The sequence below is a fragment of the Aedes aegypti genome, chromosome 3, assembly GCF_002204515.2.
Source record: "Aedes aegypti strain LVP_AGWG chromosome 3, AaegL5.0 Primary Assembly, whole genome shotgun sequence".
NCBI lineage: Eukaryota > Metazoa > Arthropoda > Insecta > Diptera > Culicidae > Aedes > Aedes aegypti.
Window position 1 is genome coordinate 177669218 of NC_035109.1, and position 22548 is coordinate 177691765.

The 22548-nt window shown below is 37.0% G+C and overlaps 1 protein-coding gene across 3 annotated transcripts in view; it reads right to left on the minus strand.

Moving 5' to 3' along the window:
- Positions 1-2150: 2150 nt before the first annotated feature.
- LOC5573583 (neural/ectodermal development factor IMP-L2) overlaps positions 2151-22548 on the minus strand; it is a 120390-nt gene continuing 99992 nt past the window's right edge. Inside the window, exons 1-3 of one of the 3 annotated variants that reach the window (XM_021849152.1) lie at positions 18958-18980; positions 3231-3511; positions 2151-3145 (exon numbers count right to left, since the gene is read on the minus strand). In XM_021849152.1, coding sequence (XP_021704844.1) covers positions 2621-3145; positions 3231-3511; positions 18958-18961 — 810 coding nt within the window. In that variant the 5' untranslated portion in view covers positions 18962-18980 and the 3' untranslated portion in view covers positions 2151-2620. Of the gene's footprint in view, positions 3146-3230; positions 3512-4072; positions 4951-18957; positions 18981-22548 lie in introns of those variants that run through there. The other 2 variants (XM_001654666.2, XM_021849153.1) reach the window with 2 other exon arrangements.

Here is a 22548-nt window from a genome sequence, read left to right on the forward strand (position 1 = left end):
TTTGAAAACATAAAAATCAATGATAGCCTTACATGTGTAACAACTTTATGCAATACCTGTAAAGTTTTCACGCAAAATTGAATTTAAATCTTGCAGCCGCTGGTTAGGTGCATTTTTCACATCATTATCGTATCCTATGTTACATTCACCTACCTGAAACTAAATATTAGTTTTCGATTCCCGCCTCAGACCGGAAAACTTTTCTTCAGGAATGTTTTTGGAGTATGCCATTGGGCGTTGCATGCTAGTCTGTTGTCTAGTGTGGTGCTCTAGTCTAGTGGGCAAAATGCCCACTGGAAGCATTAGCGTGTCCGTGTCTCTTTTTATAACTATTTTTTATGTAAAATACAGCAAATCAAGGCTTTCATAAATCAACAGAATTTCATATCGTTAGCTCGGAAACGAAACATTTCAAATAGTCAAAACGATATGCTGAATGATTGTGGAAGTGCTCATGGAACAAGCAATCTCTATCCCAAGTGGAACGTTTCACCAGAAAGAATACAAAGTGTTTTTATGAAAAGCTTACTATTCTGAAGGTCAAAGTTAAATTGATGGTTATATAAAATGCGGCATACCACCATGGGCTGGTCATATTATGTTAGTGTACGTAGAAATGATGCTCAAATTTTAACGTTGGATAATTCATTTGTCCTCAAGATATGTCAAATTGGTTTTCATCCGTTGAAATTCATCAAAATTAGTGTAACTCTAATATTCTTCTATGAACCCATATATGGGGAAAGGTCAAAAATACAAAAAATCGACTTTTTCAATTTTTTGCCGATGAAAGATTTTTTAATATGCCGCAATCTTTTTTTGACTACCAAGGCCAACTTTTAATGAAAAAAGATCTGAGGTTCATGCAAGTTCGATAATATGTGTGTTCCAGCACACCGTGCAACACTGTTGCACAGTGGCGCATGGCAGGGCAAAACTTATGTTCGCAAAATCACTTGTTATCGTTTTTAAAGAACTTTGTACCATTGAGTGACGATTTTCCAAAATCTGAGATTGGTTAGTTGTTTTTTTGGAGTTTTGGCGGCATCTCAAGTATGGCAAAGTGTGCAAAATTAGACTGCTTTAAATTTAAATTCACCTACTGTAGTTCATTTGGCAAACTTCAAACAACTGCATCACAATGAAATCATAACCGACTTGAGATCAATGGATGACATTTGAAAACGAAGTCCTTTAGTGCAGCTATTTTTTGTATAACAATCTTTCTTTAAAATTTTGGTAAATTTGTAAAACTCCTTCCGCTTTATGTGAAGTGTTTCTGGAAAATGAGTTATTCACTATTGAGCAGCAAATGATTCATACTTTGAAATTTACAATAGTTTTTCATTTTCATATATCAGTATGATTTAGTACGTTAATTATTCAAATCATCCTGTTTCAGAACTCGTTTAAAATTTAACTGAAATAACTAAAAGGAAGTTACATTTTTATCTCTAGTTAAGGTTTATGTACAAAGTTATACAGTAATGGTAGCTTTATATACACCATTTATATGCATAAATTTCTACTTCAGCATCATGTTACTTGAAAAGCTCTTATTTTACATATGAGATTTCCCCTTTGAAGGTACCCCGCCCCTATTTTCCTCCCATCTTTACCATTGGGTAGATGATGAATATGGCGATGGCACAAGCCTTTCAATTGGTGGAGAACGTGCCTCTGGAGCCGGTTTTTTGATACCTGCTACAAGAGTAGAAACACAATGTGATTCTGAAACCAAACACAAACAGTTTTGAATTCCAATCCCCTTCTCGCAGTTCTAATTTCCAGTTCATTTCGGTGCGTAAACCGCTCAATTTTACCATGTTAAATTACACGAAGTGCGCCTTTTACTTAAATTATGCTGAGTTGAAACCACCCAAAAAAGTAAGAATAGTGAATATTTGATGCGTCATCCACCCGAATGTTGTAAACCCGAAAGTAAACATAAGCTATCGCTAATCACGCAGTGGGGCAAAATGTTCGTTTAATCGTGAGTAGTGGATTTACAGCGTACATGTTCAAACTGGAATCGGGCCTTATCATTTGGCTTCACACGATTTGAATTTTGCGCTCTAAATTGGCCAATAGATAAGGAAGATTGCGTGGAATAGTTTCTTTCATTTCTATGCTAGGAATTTGCTCCCATGTTTCGGGTAATTTAAATTGTTTGGAGAGGTTTTATTGTACTTAGAGATTAGCTTTTCTCATTTCTATGCACCGGTATTTTTTTTTATAAAGATCTTTTCAGTTTTCTGGGTTTTCCATTTGCATTTAATTCTATGTACAGTTTACAGGTATGGTGATAAAATTCACGCTTCTGCTCGTGCCTGGTGGCATTTTCGAGTTTCAACATTTAGTTTTAACTTATTTCGTAGTATTCTAGTGAAATCATGTGTTATGTGTTAATTTAAAATACTTTTTTTAAGATTGTTTAAATAAATTAATCGATATCTCTTCGATCCTAAATATATAATAAGTTAAGTAAATGGCATAAGTGTTTATAACTGACTGTTGAAAATAGTAACTTTACGTTTTTCAATTAGTGCTTTCGGAGTCCATTACTCATAGTCCAAGAGAGTGCTTCACTTGTCATGTTTAATGGTTACGATGATGAGAGTTAGTTGGGACGAATAGGATAGAGGAAGGTTTCCGCTTCATCTTTGGAAATGGCGTTCTTGGCAACGCAGGTGTACGAGCCCATGTCGGACCATCGGAGATCGTTGATGACCAATTCTCCGGTGGGGAGCGTATGGAAACGGGGATCTTGCATGCTTCCGATAGCATTACCTTCTTCGTTTTTCCAAGTGACTTCCGGTAGAGGGCGACCCACAGTTTTGCAGGGTAGGATGACGGTTGATCCCATGTACTCGAATAACGCCCTGAAGTGGAGCGTGACACGAGCGGGTTTCAGATGCATGAAAAGATGATGGGCTGGTTTCATTAAGTCCGTGAAGTTGGCCCTGGCGGCTTCAACGTGATAGACAGTGGTCGAAGCAAGAGCCATTTGACCTCCTGATCGTCCGATACAGGTGTAGGTACTTTCAGAGGCATGTGACGAATGATCCAATACTAATCGCGACACTACACGAGCCATTGTCGTAGGACTGCTTTCGCTAATGATGTTCATGGTGGCATCGTCCCACTGAAATAGGAAGATAAGGAAGAAGAAAAAAAAAAGTCAATTAACATTTTGCTTTGATTGATCGTTCGAGATTTTGATGACTTACATCTGCCGTTTGACCACTGCCGTGAACCCACTGTACGGTAGGAGTTGGCGATCCCATGACTTCGCACTCGAGCTCAATGGTACTGCCACGGACTTGGGTGATTTGCACTGGAGGGGGTGAGGTGATTTTCACGAAATTGGGTCGGGACATGCGGGGCACCGAAGAGGACGATGATGCTGACAGTGAGTTATCCTGATCAAGGTCTACCGCACGCCCGTTGATCTGAGGCGCTAGCATGGCCGCCATGGCCAGCAGGTACAGTATTTTGAGATTCATCATTCCTGGAAGGGAGAAACATAGAGACGCATATTATAGATTGTTATCCAAACGGTCAGTTTTTTTTGTGGATTTCTTGGAAATGGAATGATCGTTGAAATTTTCCTTTCGAATTGCATCAGTCAACGCATCGCCTTGTTCTCTCTTCGAACTATTTCCCTCTCTTCGCGCTAGAGCATAGTTTTGGCCGCCTCTCTTACATCGTTTTTTATCTAACCGCTCACCTATCGTTAAGCAGATATGCATGTATTAGTGAACATGTGCTCTCCCCCATTGAGGAAACCAATGAATGAATTTTCGTTCATTGGCGTTCAAAAATTTGGACAGTTTTGTGTATATTTAGAATGCTGCCTAGACAGCTTCCGTTTGCCACAAGAGTCGGTAATGGGAAGCGATAAGAACGGAAAGTCTTTGGTTCACGTGACTAATGTCGCGTTGCGTTCCGGTACATTATGATAGCTTGTATCAATAGTGTGGACCGGAGAGACTGCTTGCCACGTATTATAGTGTTAATCAACCGCTATATGGTGAGGAAATTCAACAGAGACATTGCTGCAGTTACCTACCTTTATGAATTGATTTTCTTTTCCGGCCGGGATGCAATATATCGCGGGTACTTTCCAACCGAGTAGCAAGAATTTATTACACTTTTACTCTTGCCAGGGGTTTCTTGACTTGTATTCGCTTTTCCGATTAACGTTGCACCTTTTGGGTTTGTGCTTGTTGCCTGGCAATTCCACTTTTCAGTAAGGACTTTCAACGGGATTCGTATTCTAGCGTTCTAGCCAAACGTTATGTAACATTAGAGTTTATAAGGTATTTTATCAGCACATTCAGCAGCATTAAGTTAAGTAGATTCACTTTTTGAGCGTAGCTTAACATATGGCCAACTGTAGCGTAAGGGTACGTAATGTAAATCTCCTCAACACTCGCTAACAGTGCACACTGGGATTCAGATTGGCGGCAATAAGTCACGTCGCTTAGCGGATCAATTGTTGACCTCTGAGAACACCGCACACTCTGGCTTAAGAAACGCGTCTGCAAGGACTCATTAAATTCCGATTGTATATAAACACACGCGATTGATGATAATTTGAAACTCTCCTTTCGATGGCAAACTTTCCGCTCTGACTGACATTAAATGGATCGTTCGAGGCAACCGATTAATATTTTTTTTTTTTGCTGACGTAAAACCACGATTTTGCTTCGCCACACACTTGTTGTATTGTTTTCAGAACTGTCTCTCGACAAGTTGACACCACCGAGAATATAAATTGGGTTGGTGGACTAACGGCCAAACGACGATGTCTGACGGATGATGATGAATAGCCTTCCTTCGATAGCAGCGAACTTGCAAGGGAGATCGAACAGAAATCCTACGAGAAGGTTCGGTTTGGCTTAGGAACGAGATGCTTTCAATGCAAGAGCAAAATGAAAACTGATTTAAGCTTTCGTACCTCACCTCATTATATAGTTTACTCTGTTCTCAACCATTCTGGACGAGTAGATTAGTGAGCAACCACGCTCTTACTCGCACGTTATCTCTCCCAGTTTCGGCTAGGGGAACACTGGTTCCCAACCGAGTCGTTACGATCGCTTGATGGATCGTGTGTAATTTTGATAATTAACTGATTGGGGGCTTGGCGAGAACGCTCTCTCATTTTAGACTCTGTTGGATCTTCTAAAACCACATTTAATCGATTCAATGAAAATATATCTCACGTATGCTATTGCGTGACCTTCGCGTAAATTACCAATCTGGAAAGTCCACTATGTCTCTTTTACACAAAGTTTTATACAATATCGAGAAAGCTTTCGCTTAGCAGCAATCCTACTTGAGTGTTTTCTTGGATATTGAGAGTGCCTTTGATTAACGTGTCTATCGATGCCTTATTGGAAGCTACACGAAATCATGGGCCTCATACATTGATTACGAATGGGAACTATAAAATGCTGAAAACTCGACATCTCTTCTCGAAATTGCGTCAAGCTGCGGTTTGAATCTCGAGTGCTTGGATACCTCAAAGAAGGAGTCTTATCATCATTTTTGTGGAAGCTCGTTGCCGATACGCTACTGAGGCGATACGTTTCCAGCCGACGACTATCTTGAAAATTGAAAATATCGCGGGTTTGAAAATTTGAAATTTTTCGAGTTCGGTTTGAGTTTGTAATACTGCAAAATTAACGGGTACGCATCGAGCTCAGGCTAGAAAAAGTCGAATTTGGATCGGGTTTAGCGAGCATTTGTATTATGTATATCATATCTAATATTTTAACCAACTGCATTTTTTTGCTGCATGGTTAACCCAACTAACAATTGTAACTGCCAAGATTATTTGCTTTCTGCTATATAAAAGTTGTATTTAAGCAGCCTACGCAGCAAGAAATGAAAGCAGTCAAAATACAACGAATAACGTTAAAATACAGCTGTAACGTAAATGTTTTGCAGCTACAAATCTTAGCTGAACAAATTTCGTCAGTTATCGCTTTTGCTGCTTTCACTAAGCTGCAACTCAACCCCATAAAAAGTAGCAACCTAATGTTGTGGAACAAAAGTCCCCATCATTAACCCGGCTGCTTCTATACAGTATGGCTTGCTATGCTTTTGAACGCTCATGTTCTATGAGCGTTCCAAAATGTTCCTTTGATTGCCCATGCGTTCATGTTCAGTAAGTTAAACACACATACAGTGCGCATCGTACCTTCGTGCTGTGCGTACACGAATTCTCTCTGCTCTTGGAAGTTTTCTTAAAAACTACCTAAAGCAATAAAACAGTACTTTTCAGTGCTACAAAAACAGTACTTTTCAGTGCTTAAATTAAAAACGGTTCTTTTCAGTGCTACTAAAACAGTACTTTTCAGTACTATTTTTTCTACTATTGATCCCTTTACGATCCTTGTTTGGACCCGTGCCTTCGATTTTTCGTTGGACCCGTTGGCGAAAGCTAGCGGTGGTAATCCTTCTTGGACATCGTCTTGGGAAAAAACCTTTCGAAGGTCACGTCTTCTTTCGTTTATTAATTAAACATGGTATCAACAACTAACAAAAGGAAGGGTGAATCTCTGAATTCACTACTTCCTTCCAAAAAAGTGGGTTTTAAAACTGTCACTACACGTGGCAAGAATGGAAGAAAGGACGTTTCCCCGGAATGCGAACTTTCTTCCAAGGGTGAAATGAATAATTGTATCGAAATGAGCAATCAGTTCGATGCTCTAGACAAATTTTCCGAACACCAAATCGAAGCAGCCTCTAGCCCAGGCTCTTTGATTCAAGTGAGGAAGCAAAGAGTGCCGCCTATCGTGGTCAGTTGTTCCGAATTTGGGGGATTTAGGCAGGAGATCTTGAACTCCATTAGGGGAATCAAGGTTTCCTTCCAAATCGCAAAGAAAGGAGACTGTCGCGTTTTGCCGGAAACTCTTAGAGATCGTGAGCTTCTTCTCAAACATCTTGAAGAGAAGAAGCACAATTTTTTTTTTTACTTATGACGACAAAACTGAACGTTTGTTCAAAGTTGTCTTGAAAGGTCTCTCACGTGACTATAAATCACCTGAAGAGATCAAAAATGGAATAAATGATATACTTGGATTTTCCCCAGTCCAAGTAATCATTATGAAAAACAGAACCCAATCTGGCATTGTTCGGAAAGGGCTTTCTCAAGAATTTTATTTAGTTCACTTTAACAAAAAAGAACTAAATAATATTAAAGCTTTAGAAAAAGCAAAACTTTTGTTTGATGTCCGTGTGACATGGGAACATTTCCAGAAACCTGGAGGAAATTACCAGAACCCCACTCAGTGCCGTCGGTGCCAAAAGTGGGGTCATGGTACAAAAAATTGTCGCATGGATGCTAAATGCATGATTTGCGGAGGTTCTTCTCACGCTAAGGACGTCTGTCCAGTGAAGGAAGATACCACCAAATTCATATGCTGTAATTGCGGGGCTAACCATAAGTCCAATTTTTTGGAATTGTCCTTCACGCAAAAGGGTCATTGAGGCTCGTGCCAGGCAGATGAAAGATAATATCCGTTACGATAACGGTCGTTTCCGGAATTTGCCTGGTAGAGTATCGAACAATTCTCATTTTTCAGTTAACGATCGCTTGATCATGAATCATACCCATCAGGAAGATCATAATCATGCTCATTCACAAACTAATTTTAATCCGTCGGGTAGCCGTTCGAATCTTTCAATTTCGAATGTATCTACCCACGGTAAATCCTTTGCCGATATCGTAGCAGGAAATTCGAACTCCTCCCCTGTTCGATCCATGGGTACCGATTATACTTGTTTCAAATCAAATGGAAAAAACCCTACCGCCACAGGTAATTCCGCTTCTTCGTCTACCGGAAATTCCAATGGGAAATCACATGACATGTCTGCCTCTGATTTTAATTTTCTAACTGAACAATTGAATCTTATGATTGATGCAATGTTCAAAGCCACCACTATGACTGAAGCAGTCCAAGTAGGTGTAAAATTTACAAATCAAATTGTTATTGGATTACGTTTTTCTAATGGATCCAAATAATAATTTAAATATTTTAAATTGGAATGCTCGTTCTCTGAATGGTAAAGAGGACGAGCTGTTTAATTTTCTTACGGTTAATAACGTGCATATAGCAGTTATTACCGAAACGTATTTAAAACCTGGATCTAAACTCAAAAGAGATCCTAACTTTTTTGTTTATCGTAATGATCGACTTGATGATGATGATGATGATTGCAATCATCATTCATAGGCGTATAAAACATCAACTGTTTTCATCATTTGAAACTAAAGTTTTTGAAACTTTAGGTGTTTCTGTTGAAACACAGTTTGGTAAATATACTTTCATAGCTGCCTATTTGCCTTTTCAATGCTCTGGGCAGCAAGTTAATTTGCTCCAAACTGACTTGCGTAAATTGACTCGCAATAAGTCAAAATTTTTTGTCATTGGTGACTTTAATGCCAAACATCGGTCATGGAATAATTCTCAAAGTAATTCCAACGGCAGAATTTTATTTGATGAGTGCTCTTCAGGATATTTCTCAATTCAATACCCTGATAGCCCCACATGTTTTTCCTCTTCTAGAAATCCATCTACGATTGATTTGGTCTTAACCGACTCTAGTCATCTTTGTAGCCAAATGATTACTCATGCTGATTTTGAATCTGATCATGTCCCTGTTAAATTTCAAATATCGCATGAAGCGATTCTCAATCCTATCAGCTCCACTTTCAATTATTTACGAGCCGACTGGAATATATATAAAACGTATGTTGACTCCAATCTTGATGTTAACATTTCTTTAGAAACTAAACTTGATATTGACAATGCTCTTGAAACTTTAACAAATTCCATTGTTGAAGCCCGGAGCATTGCAATTCCAAAATGTGAAGTTAAATTTGAATCCGTGATTATAGACGATGATCTTAAACTCTTGATCCGTCTTAAAAACGTGAGGAGAAGGCAATTTCAACGCACTCGCGATCCTGATATGAAAATTATATGGCAGGATTTGCAGAAAGAAATCAAGAAACGTTTTGCTCAATTAAGAAACAAAAATTTTGAAAATAAAATTTCTCAAATGGACCCTGGCTCTAAGCCCTTTTGGAAATTATCGAAAATCTTGAAAAAACCTCAGAAGCCAATACCGGCATTGAAAGAGGAAAACAAATTATTACTAACTAATTGCGAAAAAGCTCAAAAACTTGCTATGCAGTTTGAAAGTGCGCACAATTTTAATTTAGGACTTACTAGTCCAATTGAAAATGAAGTTACTCAGGAGTTCGAAAATATTCTCAATCAAGAGAACGTTTTCGAAAATGCCTGGGAGACTGATTTGGAAGAAGTGAGAACTATTATTAAAAAATTCAAAAACATGAAAGCTCCTGGCGATGATGGAATTTTCTACATGCTCATCAAGAAACTTCCAGAAAGTAGCTTATCATTTTTAGTTGATATATTCAACAAATGTTTTCAATTAGCATATTTTCCTGACAAATGGAAAAATGCTAAGGTTGTTCCAATTTTAAAACCAGACAAAAATCCTGCAGAAGCTTCTAGCTATCGTCCAATCAGTTTGCTTTCCTTCATCAGTAAACTTTTTGAAAAGGTTATTTTGAACAGAATGATGGCCCACATCAACGAAAATTCAATTTTTGCCAATGAACAGTTCGGATTCCGCCATGGACATTCGACCACTCATCAACTTTTACGTGTAACAAATTTGATCCGTTCAAACAAATCTGAAGGCCATTCTACTGGTCTTGCTCTTCTAGACATAGAAAAAGCATTCAACAGTGTTTGGCATGAAGGTTTGATTGTAAAATTAAAAAACTTTAATTTTCCAACATACATTGTTAGAATAATTCAAAGTTATCTGTCAAATCGTACACTTCAGGTTAATTATCAAAACTCCAGATCTGAAAGACTTCCTGTAAGAGCTGGAGTTCCTCAAGGCAGCATTTTGGGACCAATATTATACAATATTTTCACATCTGACTTACCTGAGCTACCTCAGGGATGTCAAAAATCTTTGTTTGCGGATGACACAGGCCTCTCCGCCAAAGGACGAAGCCTGCGTGTCATCTGTAGTCGATTGCAAAAAAGTTTGGATATTTTTTCTTCATACTTGCAAAAATGGAAGATTTCTCCTAATGCTTCCAAAACTCAACTAATAATATTCCCACATAAACCAAAAGCTCTTTATTTGAAACCTTCAAGTAGACATGTTGTCAGGATGAGAGGGGTTCCAATAAATTGGTCAGATGAAGTTAAGTATCTAGGGCTCATGCTAGATAAGAATTTAACTTTCAAAAATCACATTGAGGGCATTCAAGCCAAATGTAATAAATATGTAAAATGTCTCTATCCCCTTGTTAATAGAAAATCAAAACTTTGTCTTAAGAACAAGCTGTTGATATTCAAACAAATTTTCAGGCCAGCCATGTTGTATGCTGTACCAATATGGACTAGCTGTTGTAATACCAGGTAGAAAGCTCTGCAGAGAATTCAAAATAAAATTTTGAAAATGATTCTGAGGCTTCCTCCCTGGTATAGTACCAATGAGTTACATAGAATATCGGCAAAAATCGTTTCAATCTTCTATTGCCACGATTAATGCGTTATATGTTTAGATTAAGTTAGGTTAAGTATATTAAAAACTTTTTTTTTCTCTTATAAGCAGGTGAAATCAACTCACCTGTAAAAAAACTGAACTGCTACGGCAAATGAAATGTAATATGTTGTTAACAAAATGTTAATTAAATCTTAAATTTGTTTTACCAAATTAGGATGATAGTGTTGTCAAATAACACAGAACACCTAGATATAAGAAATGAATGTAATGTTTGGAATGATACTAATGAGGAAATTATAAAAAAAAAAAAAAAAAAAAAAAAAAAAAAAAAAAAAAAAAAAAAAAAAAAAAAAAAAAAAAAAAAAGACACATACATGATTACTAGATTGATCACAAAGGCGTGATTTACAAAACCTCTGAAGTCCGAAAGTCGTCAATGTTTTTTTTTCTTTCTTCCAATTATTGAATGTACTTTTTAGACTTATCACCTTGAATATTCTTGGCGTCACGAGCCACTGATTGTATCCGGTATTCACGAGGGCTTATGGTATTCGGGATAGTATTATAGAATCGACTGTGCAGTTCCGTAGCTAGTTAGAAAGAATCTTCGGTAAACAATATGACGCCGGAAGCGAATAATGAAGAGAATCAATTTAATGTTTTATTTGCATATGATTACTTGAAACAATCGAGAAAAGAAAATGTTTCATTTTATCATTTCGTGAAAACTCTAATGGCTCTATAGCTTAGAAAATCCTTGCGTCCATTTGTAATGTGATTGTTGGCATTGTCACCGGCAAGTGAGATTCTTTTTATTTTGGTCATTTAGAAGGTTCAATTTGCGCAACTATAAAGGGCATTTTAATAGTGCTTTTCGTAGCAGAAAAAGTTCTTCCATGATGCTGCAGCCTATCGTTTCGCATTTTTTTTTTTCGCTCAAAACTATTCAAGTGGATCATAAAATATCAAAAAATGTTTACAATTTAATATTAAAAGTATGAGGGCAAACCATTCATAATTCGTTGATATAAATACTCACTTTTTACTTGTTGCGTAGAATTTGCGTACTTATTTGATATCTGGCGTTAGAAATATGCTGCATCTTTGAAAAGAGCAAATACCGAATGGCGTTTACGGTTTCCAGGAGATGAACAGTGTGTGGTGTTCAAACATCTGAAACAAGCTTTGAACAGACCATGAACAGAACACGTTCAAATGCATCTCTGGGATAATGATGGAAGTATGGGACGGACGGACGTAAGGTGGTCGAAAAGTGGAAGCAGCCCTACGATGAACAGCTGAATGGCGCAGATAACACAGGTACATACAGTCAGGACAGCGAAGGTAAATATGTCGCACCAAATGCACGATGTACAAAACTCTCATAAGACCGGTTGTCCTCTACGGGCATGAAACGTGGACTCTGCTCTTAAAGTTTTAGAACGATCCTCGGTGGCGTGCAGGAGAACGGTGTGTGCGCCAATTTTTCAAATTTATAAAAAAAAACTACGGTGAACTCGTGATTGGAAAAACCACTCAAAAATATATGTTGAAATTCATGTGACGTCTGAAAAAAAAATATAAAAATTTCATGCACAACATTTCCATAAATATCTCAGATCTAACCCTGGCTTTATGCAAGTATCATCCATTTAATCAATTTCAGCATGATTGTCATGTCTTTAGCTTCAGTCTGTTATCATACTTGTTTTGACAGCTAAAGCAAGTCCACGTAGGGAATGATTTTTCCAATTTGTTTCATTTTATCTAGAAGTCGAAGGAAATAGTTTCGTTCAACCATCTTAAGCCGAGATAATTTGTGTTATTTTATTTAGTGACAGCTTAAATTTAAATTCAAGGTAGTTCAATATCCTAATAATATCAAATAAAGGTATAGACAATATTTAATTAAGGTGTAACACCAAAATATTGCGTACATAGAGGCCCAGAGAGTCCTAGCGGTAAACGCGCAGCTATTCAGCTAGACTAACCTGAGAATCGTGGGTTCGAATCCCACCAGTCGAAGGTCTTTTGGTAAAGTAAATTTTCTCGACTTGCCAGAGCATAAAGTATCACCGTACCTGCCAGACAATATACACATGCAAAAATGGTCAATCGGCCAAGAAAGTCCTTAGTTAATAACTGCGGAAGTGATCATAATAACACCTGCCTGCTTAAAAGCAGGCTTTCTCCCAGTTGGGACGTAACGCCAGAGATAAAAAGAAGAAGAAGAAGAAGAAGATTGGAGCGAGTTTTTCGTTTCTTCTCGGGACGGGATGCAATTCATGGCTACTGTGATTGCAATGCACGTGCTAGTGTATTACAGGATTATTATTATTTAATTAGAATTGCACTCCGTACACCTTCAAACGCGTTGAAAGTGGTCTATCGCAAGTTTTCGCAAAATAATTTGTATCCTACTTGAAAGCTCTTGTTTTTAGCTTTCGAATGAACTTATTCTCATCGCGGGCATTCGCGGGCTACTAATGTCTTAGGGTACTTTTATTAAAAATAATGTTTTTTGTACAATTTTAACTTTAATTCACTTTGTATGAATATAATGAAAATTTTTATTCAACTCAGGTATGCTATATGTATATACAAACAACTTCTCTGAAGACACCATTGCGGCTTGAGCTCTCTTTAAATTCATAAATAGCTTGTGAAAAGTGGATCGTAAATATTGATTATCTTGAAAAATCATGTCCACGGTTCACTCAAGGAGCTGTATAAAAGTCAAACTCCAATGAAACTGCTTCAAATTTTGAATTTGAATAACAGAAGTGTTGAGGAAGTCAAGAAAAATATTACTGTTCGGATTTTGATTTTTGAGGTTTTGGCCGCCCTCGGACCATTGTGCAACGGCCTGCTCCTAAAACCACTCCTCATTGATGAAGTAATAGTCAAACTACCATCGCAAAGCAGTAGTAGGGGGATTAGGGGCATAATGAACATACGGGGCGAAATGGACATCCTTTCAATATCTGATAATACACATATTTCATCAAAAGTTCATTCACTGCATGAAATCTGTAATGCATTTGAAATGCTTGACGGTAAAAAAAATTATTTTTTGCTTCAATTGTTCTTTAAAATTTGACTTAAAATTTTTCTCAGTTTCAAATTGGCATATAAGCAAGACCGTGGAAGAATCTAATTTTTGAGCAAAGTAACGAACCCAGAAAGGTTCTTTTTAGCTATTATGATTGAGGGAGAGTCCTTTTGCATATCGGAATGATTGACAGTCATTGCATATGTTGGAATAACTAAATTTCATACAGGTGTTCATTTCGCCCCGATACCTTTTTACCAGCCTTGTTTTCGGCCCAAATTTCTATCTCGCTTTTCTGACATATGACATGATTTTTATCACTATGAATGAATGTGGCACGTCGTACTAACATCAAACTTGAAAACTAGCCGGGGGTAAATTAAAAACATTGCCATTTAAGGGTCTTAAAACGAACATTTGCTTAACGTGTCCATTATGCCCCTAATTCCCCTACATGGAAATCTTACTTATTTGAAAATGACTGCTGCGAATAGATTGAGGAGAACACCGTTTGAAGCAAAGAGACACATCAAGACGAATCAGACGATGATTTTTTCACTAAGATCATCAAAGAATTACACATGCACTTTCAAAAACTACCGAAACATCACCAATATTATGCGATTGACGAATTATAGTCATAACATCGTCAAAAAAGCATCGGTTATGCTGTCATTGAACTGTTTCCATATCAAAAGAAAGCTATCTGGAACTGTCCTGTTATTTTTCTGTTCTGTTCAGAACTGTTTAACAACAGTAGATGAAAGACATGTCTCTACCACACGATACGTTATCGACAATTGCCAAATGGATGGGGCCAAGATCGAGCAAGAAAAACTCGACGCAAATTAGACCTTCAGCGAATTGGAAACTGCTTAAGGTGAGGTTCACCGTTTATCCAAAACTAGCAATTTCTCAAAACTTTCACAAATTGAATCCTTTTTTTGTTTGTATAATTCCAGGCATTTGCATCATAATGTAATCTGGTACAAATTTGGAAAATCACACAACGACCCAATAAAACCAAAGTTAGAAATGCTTTCAATAGAATTGAATGAGAATTGTTCAATTTCTTCCCTAATGTATTTAAAGTATATCTTAAATAATCTATTTCTTCACATATAAAACGACATTTACTAAAATTGATTTCTAATAAGTTATCATTCAAAATTTGAAAAACTTTTCATAAATTCTCTATATGTTTTTCAAAATTTTCACGAGCTATTAAAATATGGTCAACATAAACAATAATTTCCTCATCATCTTTCTGCTTTTTAAAAAAATATTTTTGAATCTCTGGAAAACTGCAGGAGCATTACATAATCCAAAAGGAACACGCAAATATTTGTATTGACCCTTTGGAGCTACAAAGGAAGTATATTTGGTGGATTCTGGTGCAATTCTAATCTGATGAAATCAACATTTGAAATCAATTATTGAAAATACAACTATATCTCTCAAAGAATCAATCAAATCATCTATAACAGGTAAAGAGTAATTACAGTTAACTCTCACTTACTCGATATTCTGTATCTCGATATCAAGTTAGAAAATCATAGAAAAAGTTTTCATGTCTAACTCGATGGTCCCTTGGTTCGCAGTTGCACTGGTTTTGTGTTCTGTAAGTCGATACCTCCTTAACTCGATGGTCCCTTCAATATCGAGTTAGGGAGAGTTGACTGTATCTACAATCGAATTTTTATTCAGTTTTTTATAATCTATGCATAACCTAAATAATAATTTTTAAGGAATTAAGGAATTAACACAATAAGACTCGCATACGGCGAACTACTTTCTGTAATAATTTCTTCCTTCAATAAGTCTTGAATTTTTCCATCCACTTCATTTTTTCTTCATATGACAACCTTCTAGGTTTGAAATGGAAATATTCCTCTTTTTTAATGATATAGTCATTTCAAATTCTGTAACTGGCTAATGCGACTTTTTGTTGAAATAATATTTACTTTTAAAACATTCTTAAAATTTTGCCTTCTTGTCACCAAATATTTTTCCAATATTTGAGAACAAAATTACTTACGTATCGGAGCTGATACTATATATTTTTTGATAATTTTGCTTAAATTTTGAAGGATTTCCAAAGCGTAAATACCTTGTATTGACATCATATACGGTGCCGGTGCCATTAGTGGACTACCTAAGCTATAAAAAATCATAACAAAATTACGAAAAGCCTTAACAGAGCTCTTTTGGCGTCAACAGAAAGATTTCAACCTCTACTATATTGGAAAAATATAAAAAGAGGGAGAAACTATTTTTTTAACATAAAATTGCTTGAGCCACTATTGGTACACGTGTTCCAGTAGTTGCGCAAGTGCTCCAGTAGTAGACGTTCGGGAATGATACAAGGAATTTTGAACAAAATGGTAAATTTTTACATGGGTTTAACATTTTTCCCTCGGAACAGCAAATAATATCTTTCGAATGAAGCATAAAGATAATCTCTAGGTCTTTTCTTCATTTTTATACATTCATTTTAAAAACTGCTTCCATCCGTTGATCCACTACTGGAACACGACGGCAACTACTGGTGCAAGGGAGCAAATTTTTTGCATTAACTTAATTATTTATATGACTTTTTGATAAAATAACAAGCTGAAATTTGGCAAATCGACTAAACTAGAGACGATTTATTCACCAAAAATAGCACATGTCGTTTTTATCGAAAAATGTTCCTTTTATTCCATAGTCCAATCTACTGGTACATTACAACCATTGGTACCGGCACCCTACCTATTTTAATTCCATTTTGAATGATCGTTTCAATCTCTGAACGCATGATTACATCTCTTCCGATTATGGCATCGATGAGTCCCATATATTTGTCGGCTACAACATGAAATTCAATTCTGAAATGAATGTTTTGAATTATTATCTCATTCGTTACTATTCCTAAAGTTTTGAGCCTATTTCCACTAAAACTTGTTTAATATTAACCATTGTTAAACATAGAAATACTAGATTTTTCAACTAAACCTCTAGTGAAATTGGACTCCCTGTATCATACAAAGATTTAAATATACTATTCTGACTAGAAAACTTAAATCTACTAATCCTGAACGTCTATCTTTTACAGCTAAGTCATCTTCAACAACCGCATTTTAAATTTTGGTTTTGTAGCTGCATCACGTGAATTTCTACTGTATGGATTGGGTCTCGAAGTGTTATTATGACTCTTCCAGTAAAATGCAGCAAAGCTGAAAGCTTGAACAATTTCTCCAATAAATTTAAAGCTCGATAATCTTGCTTGATTTGTGAGTATCGGATCCGTTATTCCTTCTTTAATGTACTTAACTATTTTCAGATATTGACCTAGGCTTCAATTATGATTCGAATTTTTGGAACATGTTGATCGACTTTCTTATGCTTTAACTCACACCGTGCAAATCGTTTGAGAACGCCTACATAAATGCAGCCTCCAACAAAGCCCCGGCAAAGCAGGACGGTATGCGAGCACGATCATTCATAAATTGATACTGCCTTCCTCCGGTACCGGCTAGAAACCGGCGGGTGACAAAAAGATAGTTATCAGCCGTTACCAGTGATGCCTCACGTACGGATATTTGGGGAGCTTACGATAAAGAAGTTCCGTCGCAAAGACTGAGACCGGGAAAACCACGTAAGATTGTGTAGAATTTTTGGGTCGGATTTTCTGTTGCAACTTCCTCGTACCTCAAAGTGTGATCATTGCAGCGTTCCGCTGGGTGCACTTGAAGAGGTATGCAACAAAAGAATACTAAAAAAGGTCCTATCGGATCGGCCGAGCCAGGTAACAGGCCGTGCACGAGCCGAGAGAGTGTCGTGCTCCTGCTGCTGTGCCGGCCATTGTACATAAAGAAATTGAATTAAAGAAAATTTCTTCTTAAGACTTTGTCAAATAGCATAAAGTCACGAGAGAGCGAGAGAAACAGATAGAAGAAGCAATAAAAAGATATCGCCTGATGCAGTTACATAAATTACATGGTTTCCCCTTAATCCGACCGTGTCTTTGCTTAGCGCAGGGTTTCCCAACCTGTGGCCGGCGGATTCTGAACGTAAAATGTCTATTTCCAATTTATCTAATTTTAAATTACTATTGATTGGTTATATCAGTTGATGCCATATTACACTTGAGAATGTGATATTCGCATTTATTTTTTTCAGATTTTTTTTTTTACATTTTGTTCTGGCTTATGGTCTAGAAAGCAGATTTATGCAGGGAGACTGAAAGATGTATTTAGTACTTTAAAATGAAACATTAGACGAAAACTGTTCTCTACAAAGTTAGTCGTATTAGTTGGTCCATATTAGAAATATTTTTTTCGAAGACCATTTTAGTCTGAAATTTCATTTTCATGCTCATTTCATGATATGGGAAGATATGGACTTTGTAAAATGCTTTTAGCAGAATTCTTGCATCTTCTGTGGTGTATAACAGTCGTTACTTTTAAATGTGCCTCTGATATCTAATGAGGTTTTTGGAAAGCTTTCATGAACTTTCGTTTTAAGAACAACCATGTATAGGGGTCCGCGTACTGTTTGACGAACTTTAAAGGGGAAAGAGTTTGGGAACCACTGGCTTAGCGCTTGGATCTTGTGGCACTTCACTCGTGCTACCTCTCTAAGTTGGTTGAAGCCGGCTGTGCAGCAGGCCACATTTGGATCGGTGTTACCGGCCGGGATCGGGTTTTGGTGGCCACCATGAAGTCTGGTGCTGCTGCTGCTGGAGAAGAAAAACCAAATAACTGGCAAATGGCAACTTGGAGGGCTCGCTCAGCACGTGGTTTGCTGCATACCGCGGCGGCAGTCAGTGGCTATGAGGTAGCACGGATTGCTATTAATTAAAATTAATCACCTTGTCACGGCAAATGAATATTTCCCCCCTCGTGCCGCCCCTCCCTTTGGGGGCACGGTGCACTTCAGTGCAGGGTCGTAAAAAGTAATTGTTTCTTCGTGCCATTTGAACCAAAAAGTTGCAATTTTCAACTGAATTTGATCCTTTTTAGATAAGTTTCTTGGATGCTTGTTAAAATTTTAAGCCTGTTGATTATTCGCTTTGCATTACACACAGTAGAAAAATTCCCTAACAATTAACATTCGTATTTAACTTTTGAAAAAAAAAAGGATCCGCATCCCTTTAAGGTGAAGATGAATCGAAGCCAAAATTCAAATTTTCAAGAGCACGGATCTGGCGAACAAAACACCCGTTTGAGTTTTCAGCTTAATCGGATGTTTGGTTGTCCAGATCCGTGCTATTGAAAATTTGAAGTTTGGCTTCTATTCATCTTCACCTTAAAACATTAATTTTAAAACTATTAAAATGCTTAACGACTACTCACCCATCACCTATTCAGAACCAAAACTGGTTTAATCAATCGATGGAGACAAACTTCTCCGATGTTCTCCAAGTTGCCTAAATGCGAAAATTCTAGCACAAAATTAGATTTTGTTTACGCGAAACGTTTATCTCAAATTAGAACTAAATATTGGAGCTCAACCGACCATGTTGGAGGCTTGATCGTAACTGCCGCAGTGCTAATTTAATCATCTTATGAAGATAATGCGGATGGTGCTCACTCTGATGATCGCTGATGACGATGACGTCATATCAGCATCCTGTTCTCTTCATGGCGAAGAAAGCTCTCAGGTTATAACTCAGGGATGGTTCCCATGGAACAGGTGAGTAATGATGGATTTCTTCTCAGTTGGGTCGTAATGCCATGAAGAAAAAGTCCTCACGAGTTGAAAACAATCCTAATCTTATCCCAAATCTTATTTACTTCAAGTATTTGTTGGATCGGTCACCGTTGCTGCGCGGAACCTCATAGTTGCAGTAATAAGAGACTCTATGGTTTTGGATAATGTATACTCTAAAAAAAATGTGAGCTATCACTTATAGTTTTTTTTCATATTTGGGATATCACATTGAAAAAATAAAGCAATTTTAGATTTGCTTTTGGACAAATGCTTATTTTTTAAAATTTGCATGAGAAGTTTTTATGTGATCAATGAACACACACGAATGAACATAGAACAAATAGATTATTGTAAGTAAACATGTTTTGGAAATTTCGCTTTTATCATTCATTTCATATAATTGAACATCTTTACTTATTACACTGAATTACTTGTTTCACTCCACAGAAAAACAATTGAGAAGGCCTGAAGCAAAAGGGTGTAAGTGATAGCAAGCAGATTTTGAGATAATAATCATTAATTTAAGCATCGCATTCAAAACTATTCAGCTTTGAGAAAGGGTAAATTATCCTATCTGTACATTCCTCAAACAAGTGGATCAAATGCTGGGGACAAAACAAATCACGAGAAAATCTAGGGTTAGCATATTTGCTCGCACTGAAAAGAGTACATTTTTTCAACTCTGTAAAAGAGTATACTTAGTCTAACTTGAAAAATTTAAAATGCACTACTTATTAATAATTTCGACATTTTATTGCCAAACAATAGCCTTTTATTAATCACAACCACTTTTTCTTCAATTAAAATTAAGATTTTCATGGAGACAATATTCTTCACTTTTCATCAAAGATTTTACGAAACTTAACATTTATATTTAGGGGACGGACCTGGTGTAATGGTTAGAACACTCGCCTCTCACGCCGAGGACCTGGGATCGAATCCCATCCCCGACATAGTCACTTATGACGTAAAAAGTTATAGTGACGACTTCCTTCGGAAGGGAAGTAAAGCCGTTGGTCCCGAGATGAACTAGCCCAGGGCTAAAAATCTCGTTAATAAAGTCAAACCAACTAACCAACATTTATATTTCTCACCAATTCAGAAATATGCTTTCTTAGTATATTGAACATTGACTCTGAGTGAACCGATATTATTTAATTTTTTTTAATTACATTTAATATACCAAAAGTCATTCGATTTTTTGTAAAAATATTTTCCTTCAAATGAGGTTTTTTGGAAAAAAAAAAAAATCCTTAGTACCTAGAAAGAATATTCTTTATTTTCTTAAGAAAATGTAGAAAAATATGAGTTTGTGCAGAAGCCAGAAGAACTGAGAAGATTGAAACGTGGATCTTTTAAGAACCTTAAGCATTGTCTTTGATTTAGGTTTTAATAATGACTTGTTAAAACATTATGAAATTTAGAAACTTGATAGATTTAACAGTTTATTTTTGTGATTTCCATACTATACTTCGAAGTGAACTCTTTCCATTTCCACATCTTTATTCATGAAAAATTGCATCGTAAAAATGACTTTTCTAGAAAAAGTGCTTGATAAAAAAAGTTGCTTCAATCAGATTAAATTGTTCAAAACAAAGTGATTTTGAATTTTACCTGACTTTTTTTTTTATTGAAAATTAATAGTAAGTTGATTGTATATCAGTAGTTTTATCATTTACTGTGTTGAGTGAGGTAACCATCGTACATTTTTTTTAGCTGATCGTGCAAATTTTATTAAGCATGTTTTTGTCCAAAAACGGTGAATTATCTGTGTTATCCTGGGAAAAAGGTTGATTTGGTTTCTTCAACAGATTATTTGATTTGTCGATCATCATCATATTGTCAACTGAAAAAGAGTACACTTGAGACCGTTTAGCAAAAAAGAATAGTACACGATTTTTCAAGGCAAAAAAGAGTACTTGCACTCTAAAAAGAGTACGTCTGGTAACCCTAAGAAAATCTTAGATTGACTTCGAAAAATTTTTTTTTTAGCATCACTTAGACCAGTGGGACTGGGACGTTCCGCACAATGGACATTTGGCATAATGAGATTTATATTTTTTCTTTGAAATGTTACCTATTCTTGTGTGAAACTGTTTTATACGTAACGTCTATTATGCCAAACGTCCTTATGCGAAACGTCCTTATGCGAAACGTCCTTATGTGACACGTTTATTTATTTTATTTACTTGGTGTTGCATCAATTAGTTTGATAAAACCTAGTTAACGATGTTACGCCAATTTACTCGTTCCATGCCTGTGTTACTCCAACTTTGATTTTAGCCCACGCTCTCCAGATCTTGTTGCACCTGATCAAGCCACCTCGGTTACTGTGCTCCACGCCTTTTTGTATCAACAGGATTTGACGCGAACACCATCTTTGCAGGGTTGTTGCCGGTAGTCTTGCAACATGCCCTGCCCAACGCATCGTTCTGGCTTTCGCCATTTTTGGATACAGGGTTCGTCGTAGAGTTGCGCGAGCTCGTGGTTCATCCTTCGCCGCCACACACCGTTCTCCTGCACACCTCTTCCATGTCCTCTTCCAGCATGGTCCATGTTTCATGTCCATAGAGGCATTTGGTCCGGGGTGAATCTTTCTCAATCCTCCTTCTGGAGCCTATAGCAGACGCGACTTCCACTTCCGTACCTCAGTTATTATACCCGACTTTCCGCCTGACACCTTCCAGCGCGATGTTGAACAGCAGGCATGAAAGTCCATCACCCTGTCGAAGTCTCCGGCGGTATTCGAACGAACTGGAATATTCGCCCGAAATCTTTTCGCTATTCTGCACACCGTCCATCGTTGCTCTTATTAGTCTTGTGAGCTTCCCGGGAAAGCTGTACTCGTCCACGATTTTCCATAGCTCTTGGCGGTTGATGCTATCATAAGCCGCTTTAAAATCGATGAACAGGTGATGCGTTGGGACTTGGTATTTGCCGTATAGTGAAGATGTGGTCCGTCGTCGAGCGGCCGTTGATGAAACCAGCTTGATAACTTCTCACAACTCAAGGATCAAATTATGTGTCTCGAGTAGATTTGGGGTTGCTGAATCTGATGCCATTTTCAGAAATGTTCCAGCACGTCACAATTTTTAGCTACAGGTCACCAAAGTTGTATAAAACACTGGTTTTATTGATGTTTACATTAAATTTAAAGTATAATTTTTCAAACTTTTTTGTGATCTAATCCGCTAAGCATGCTATTTTGCACTTAAACTTTCATTTTGGATTAA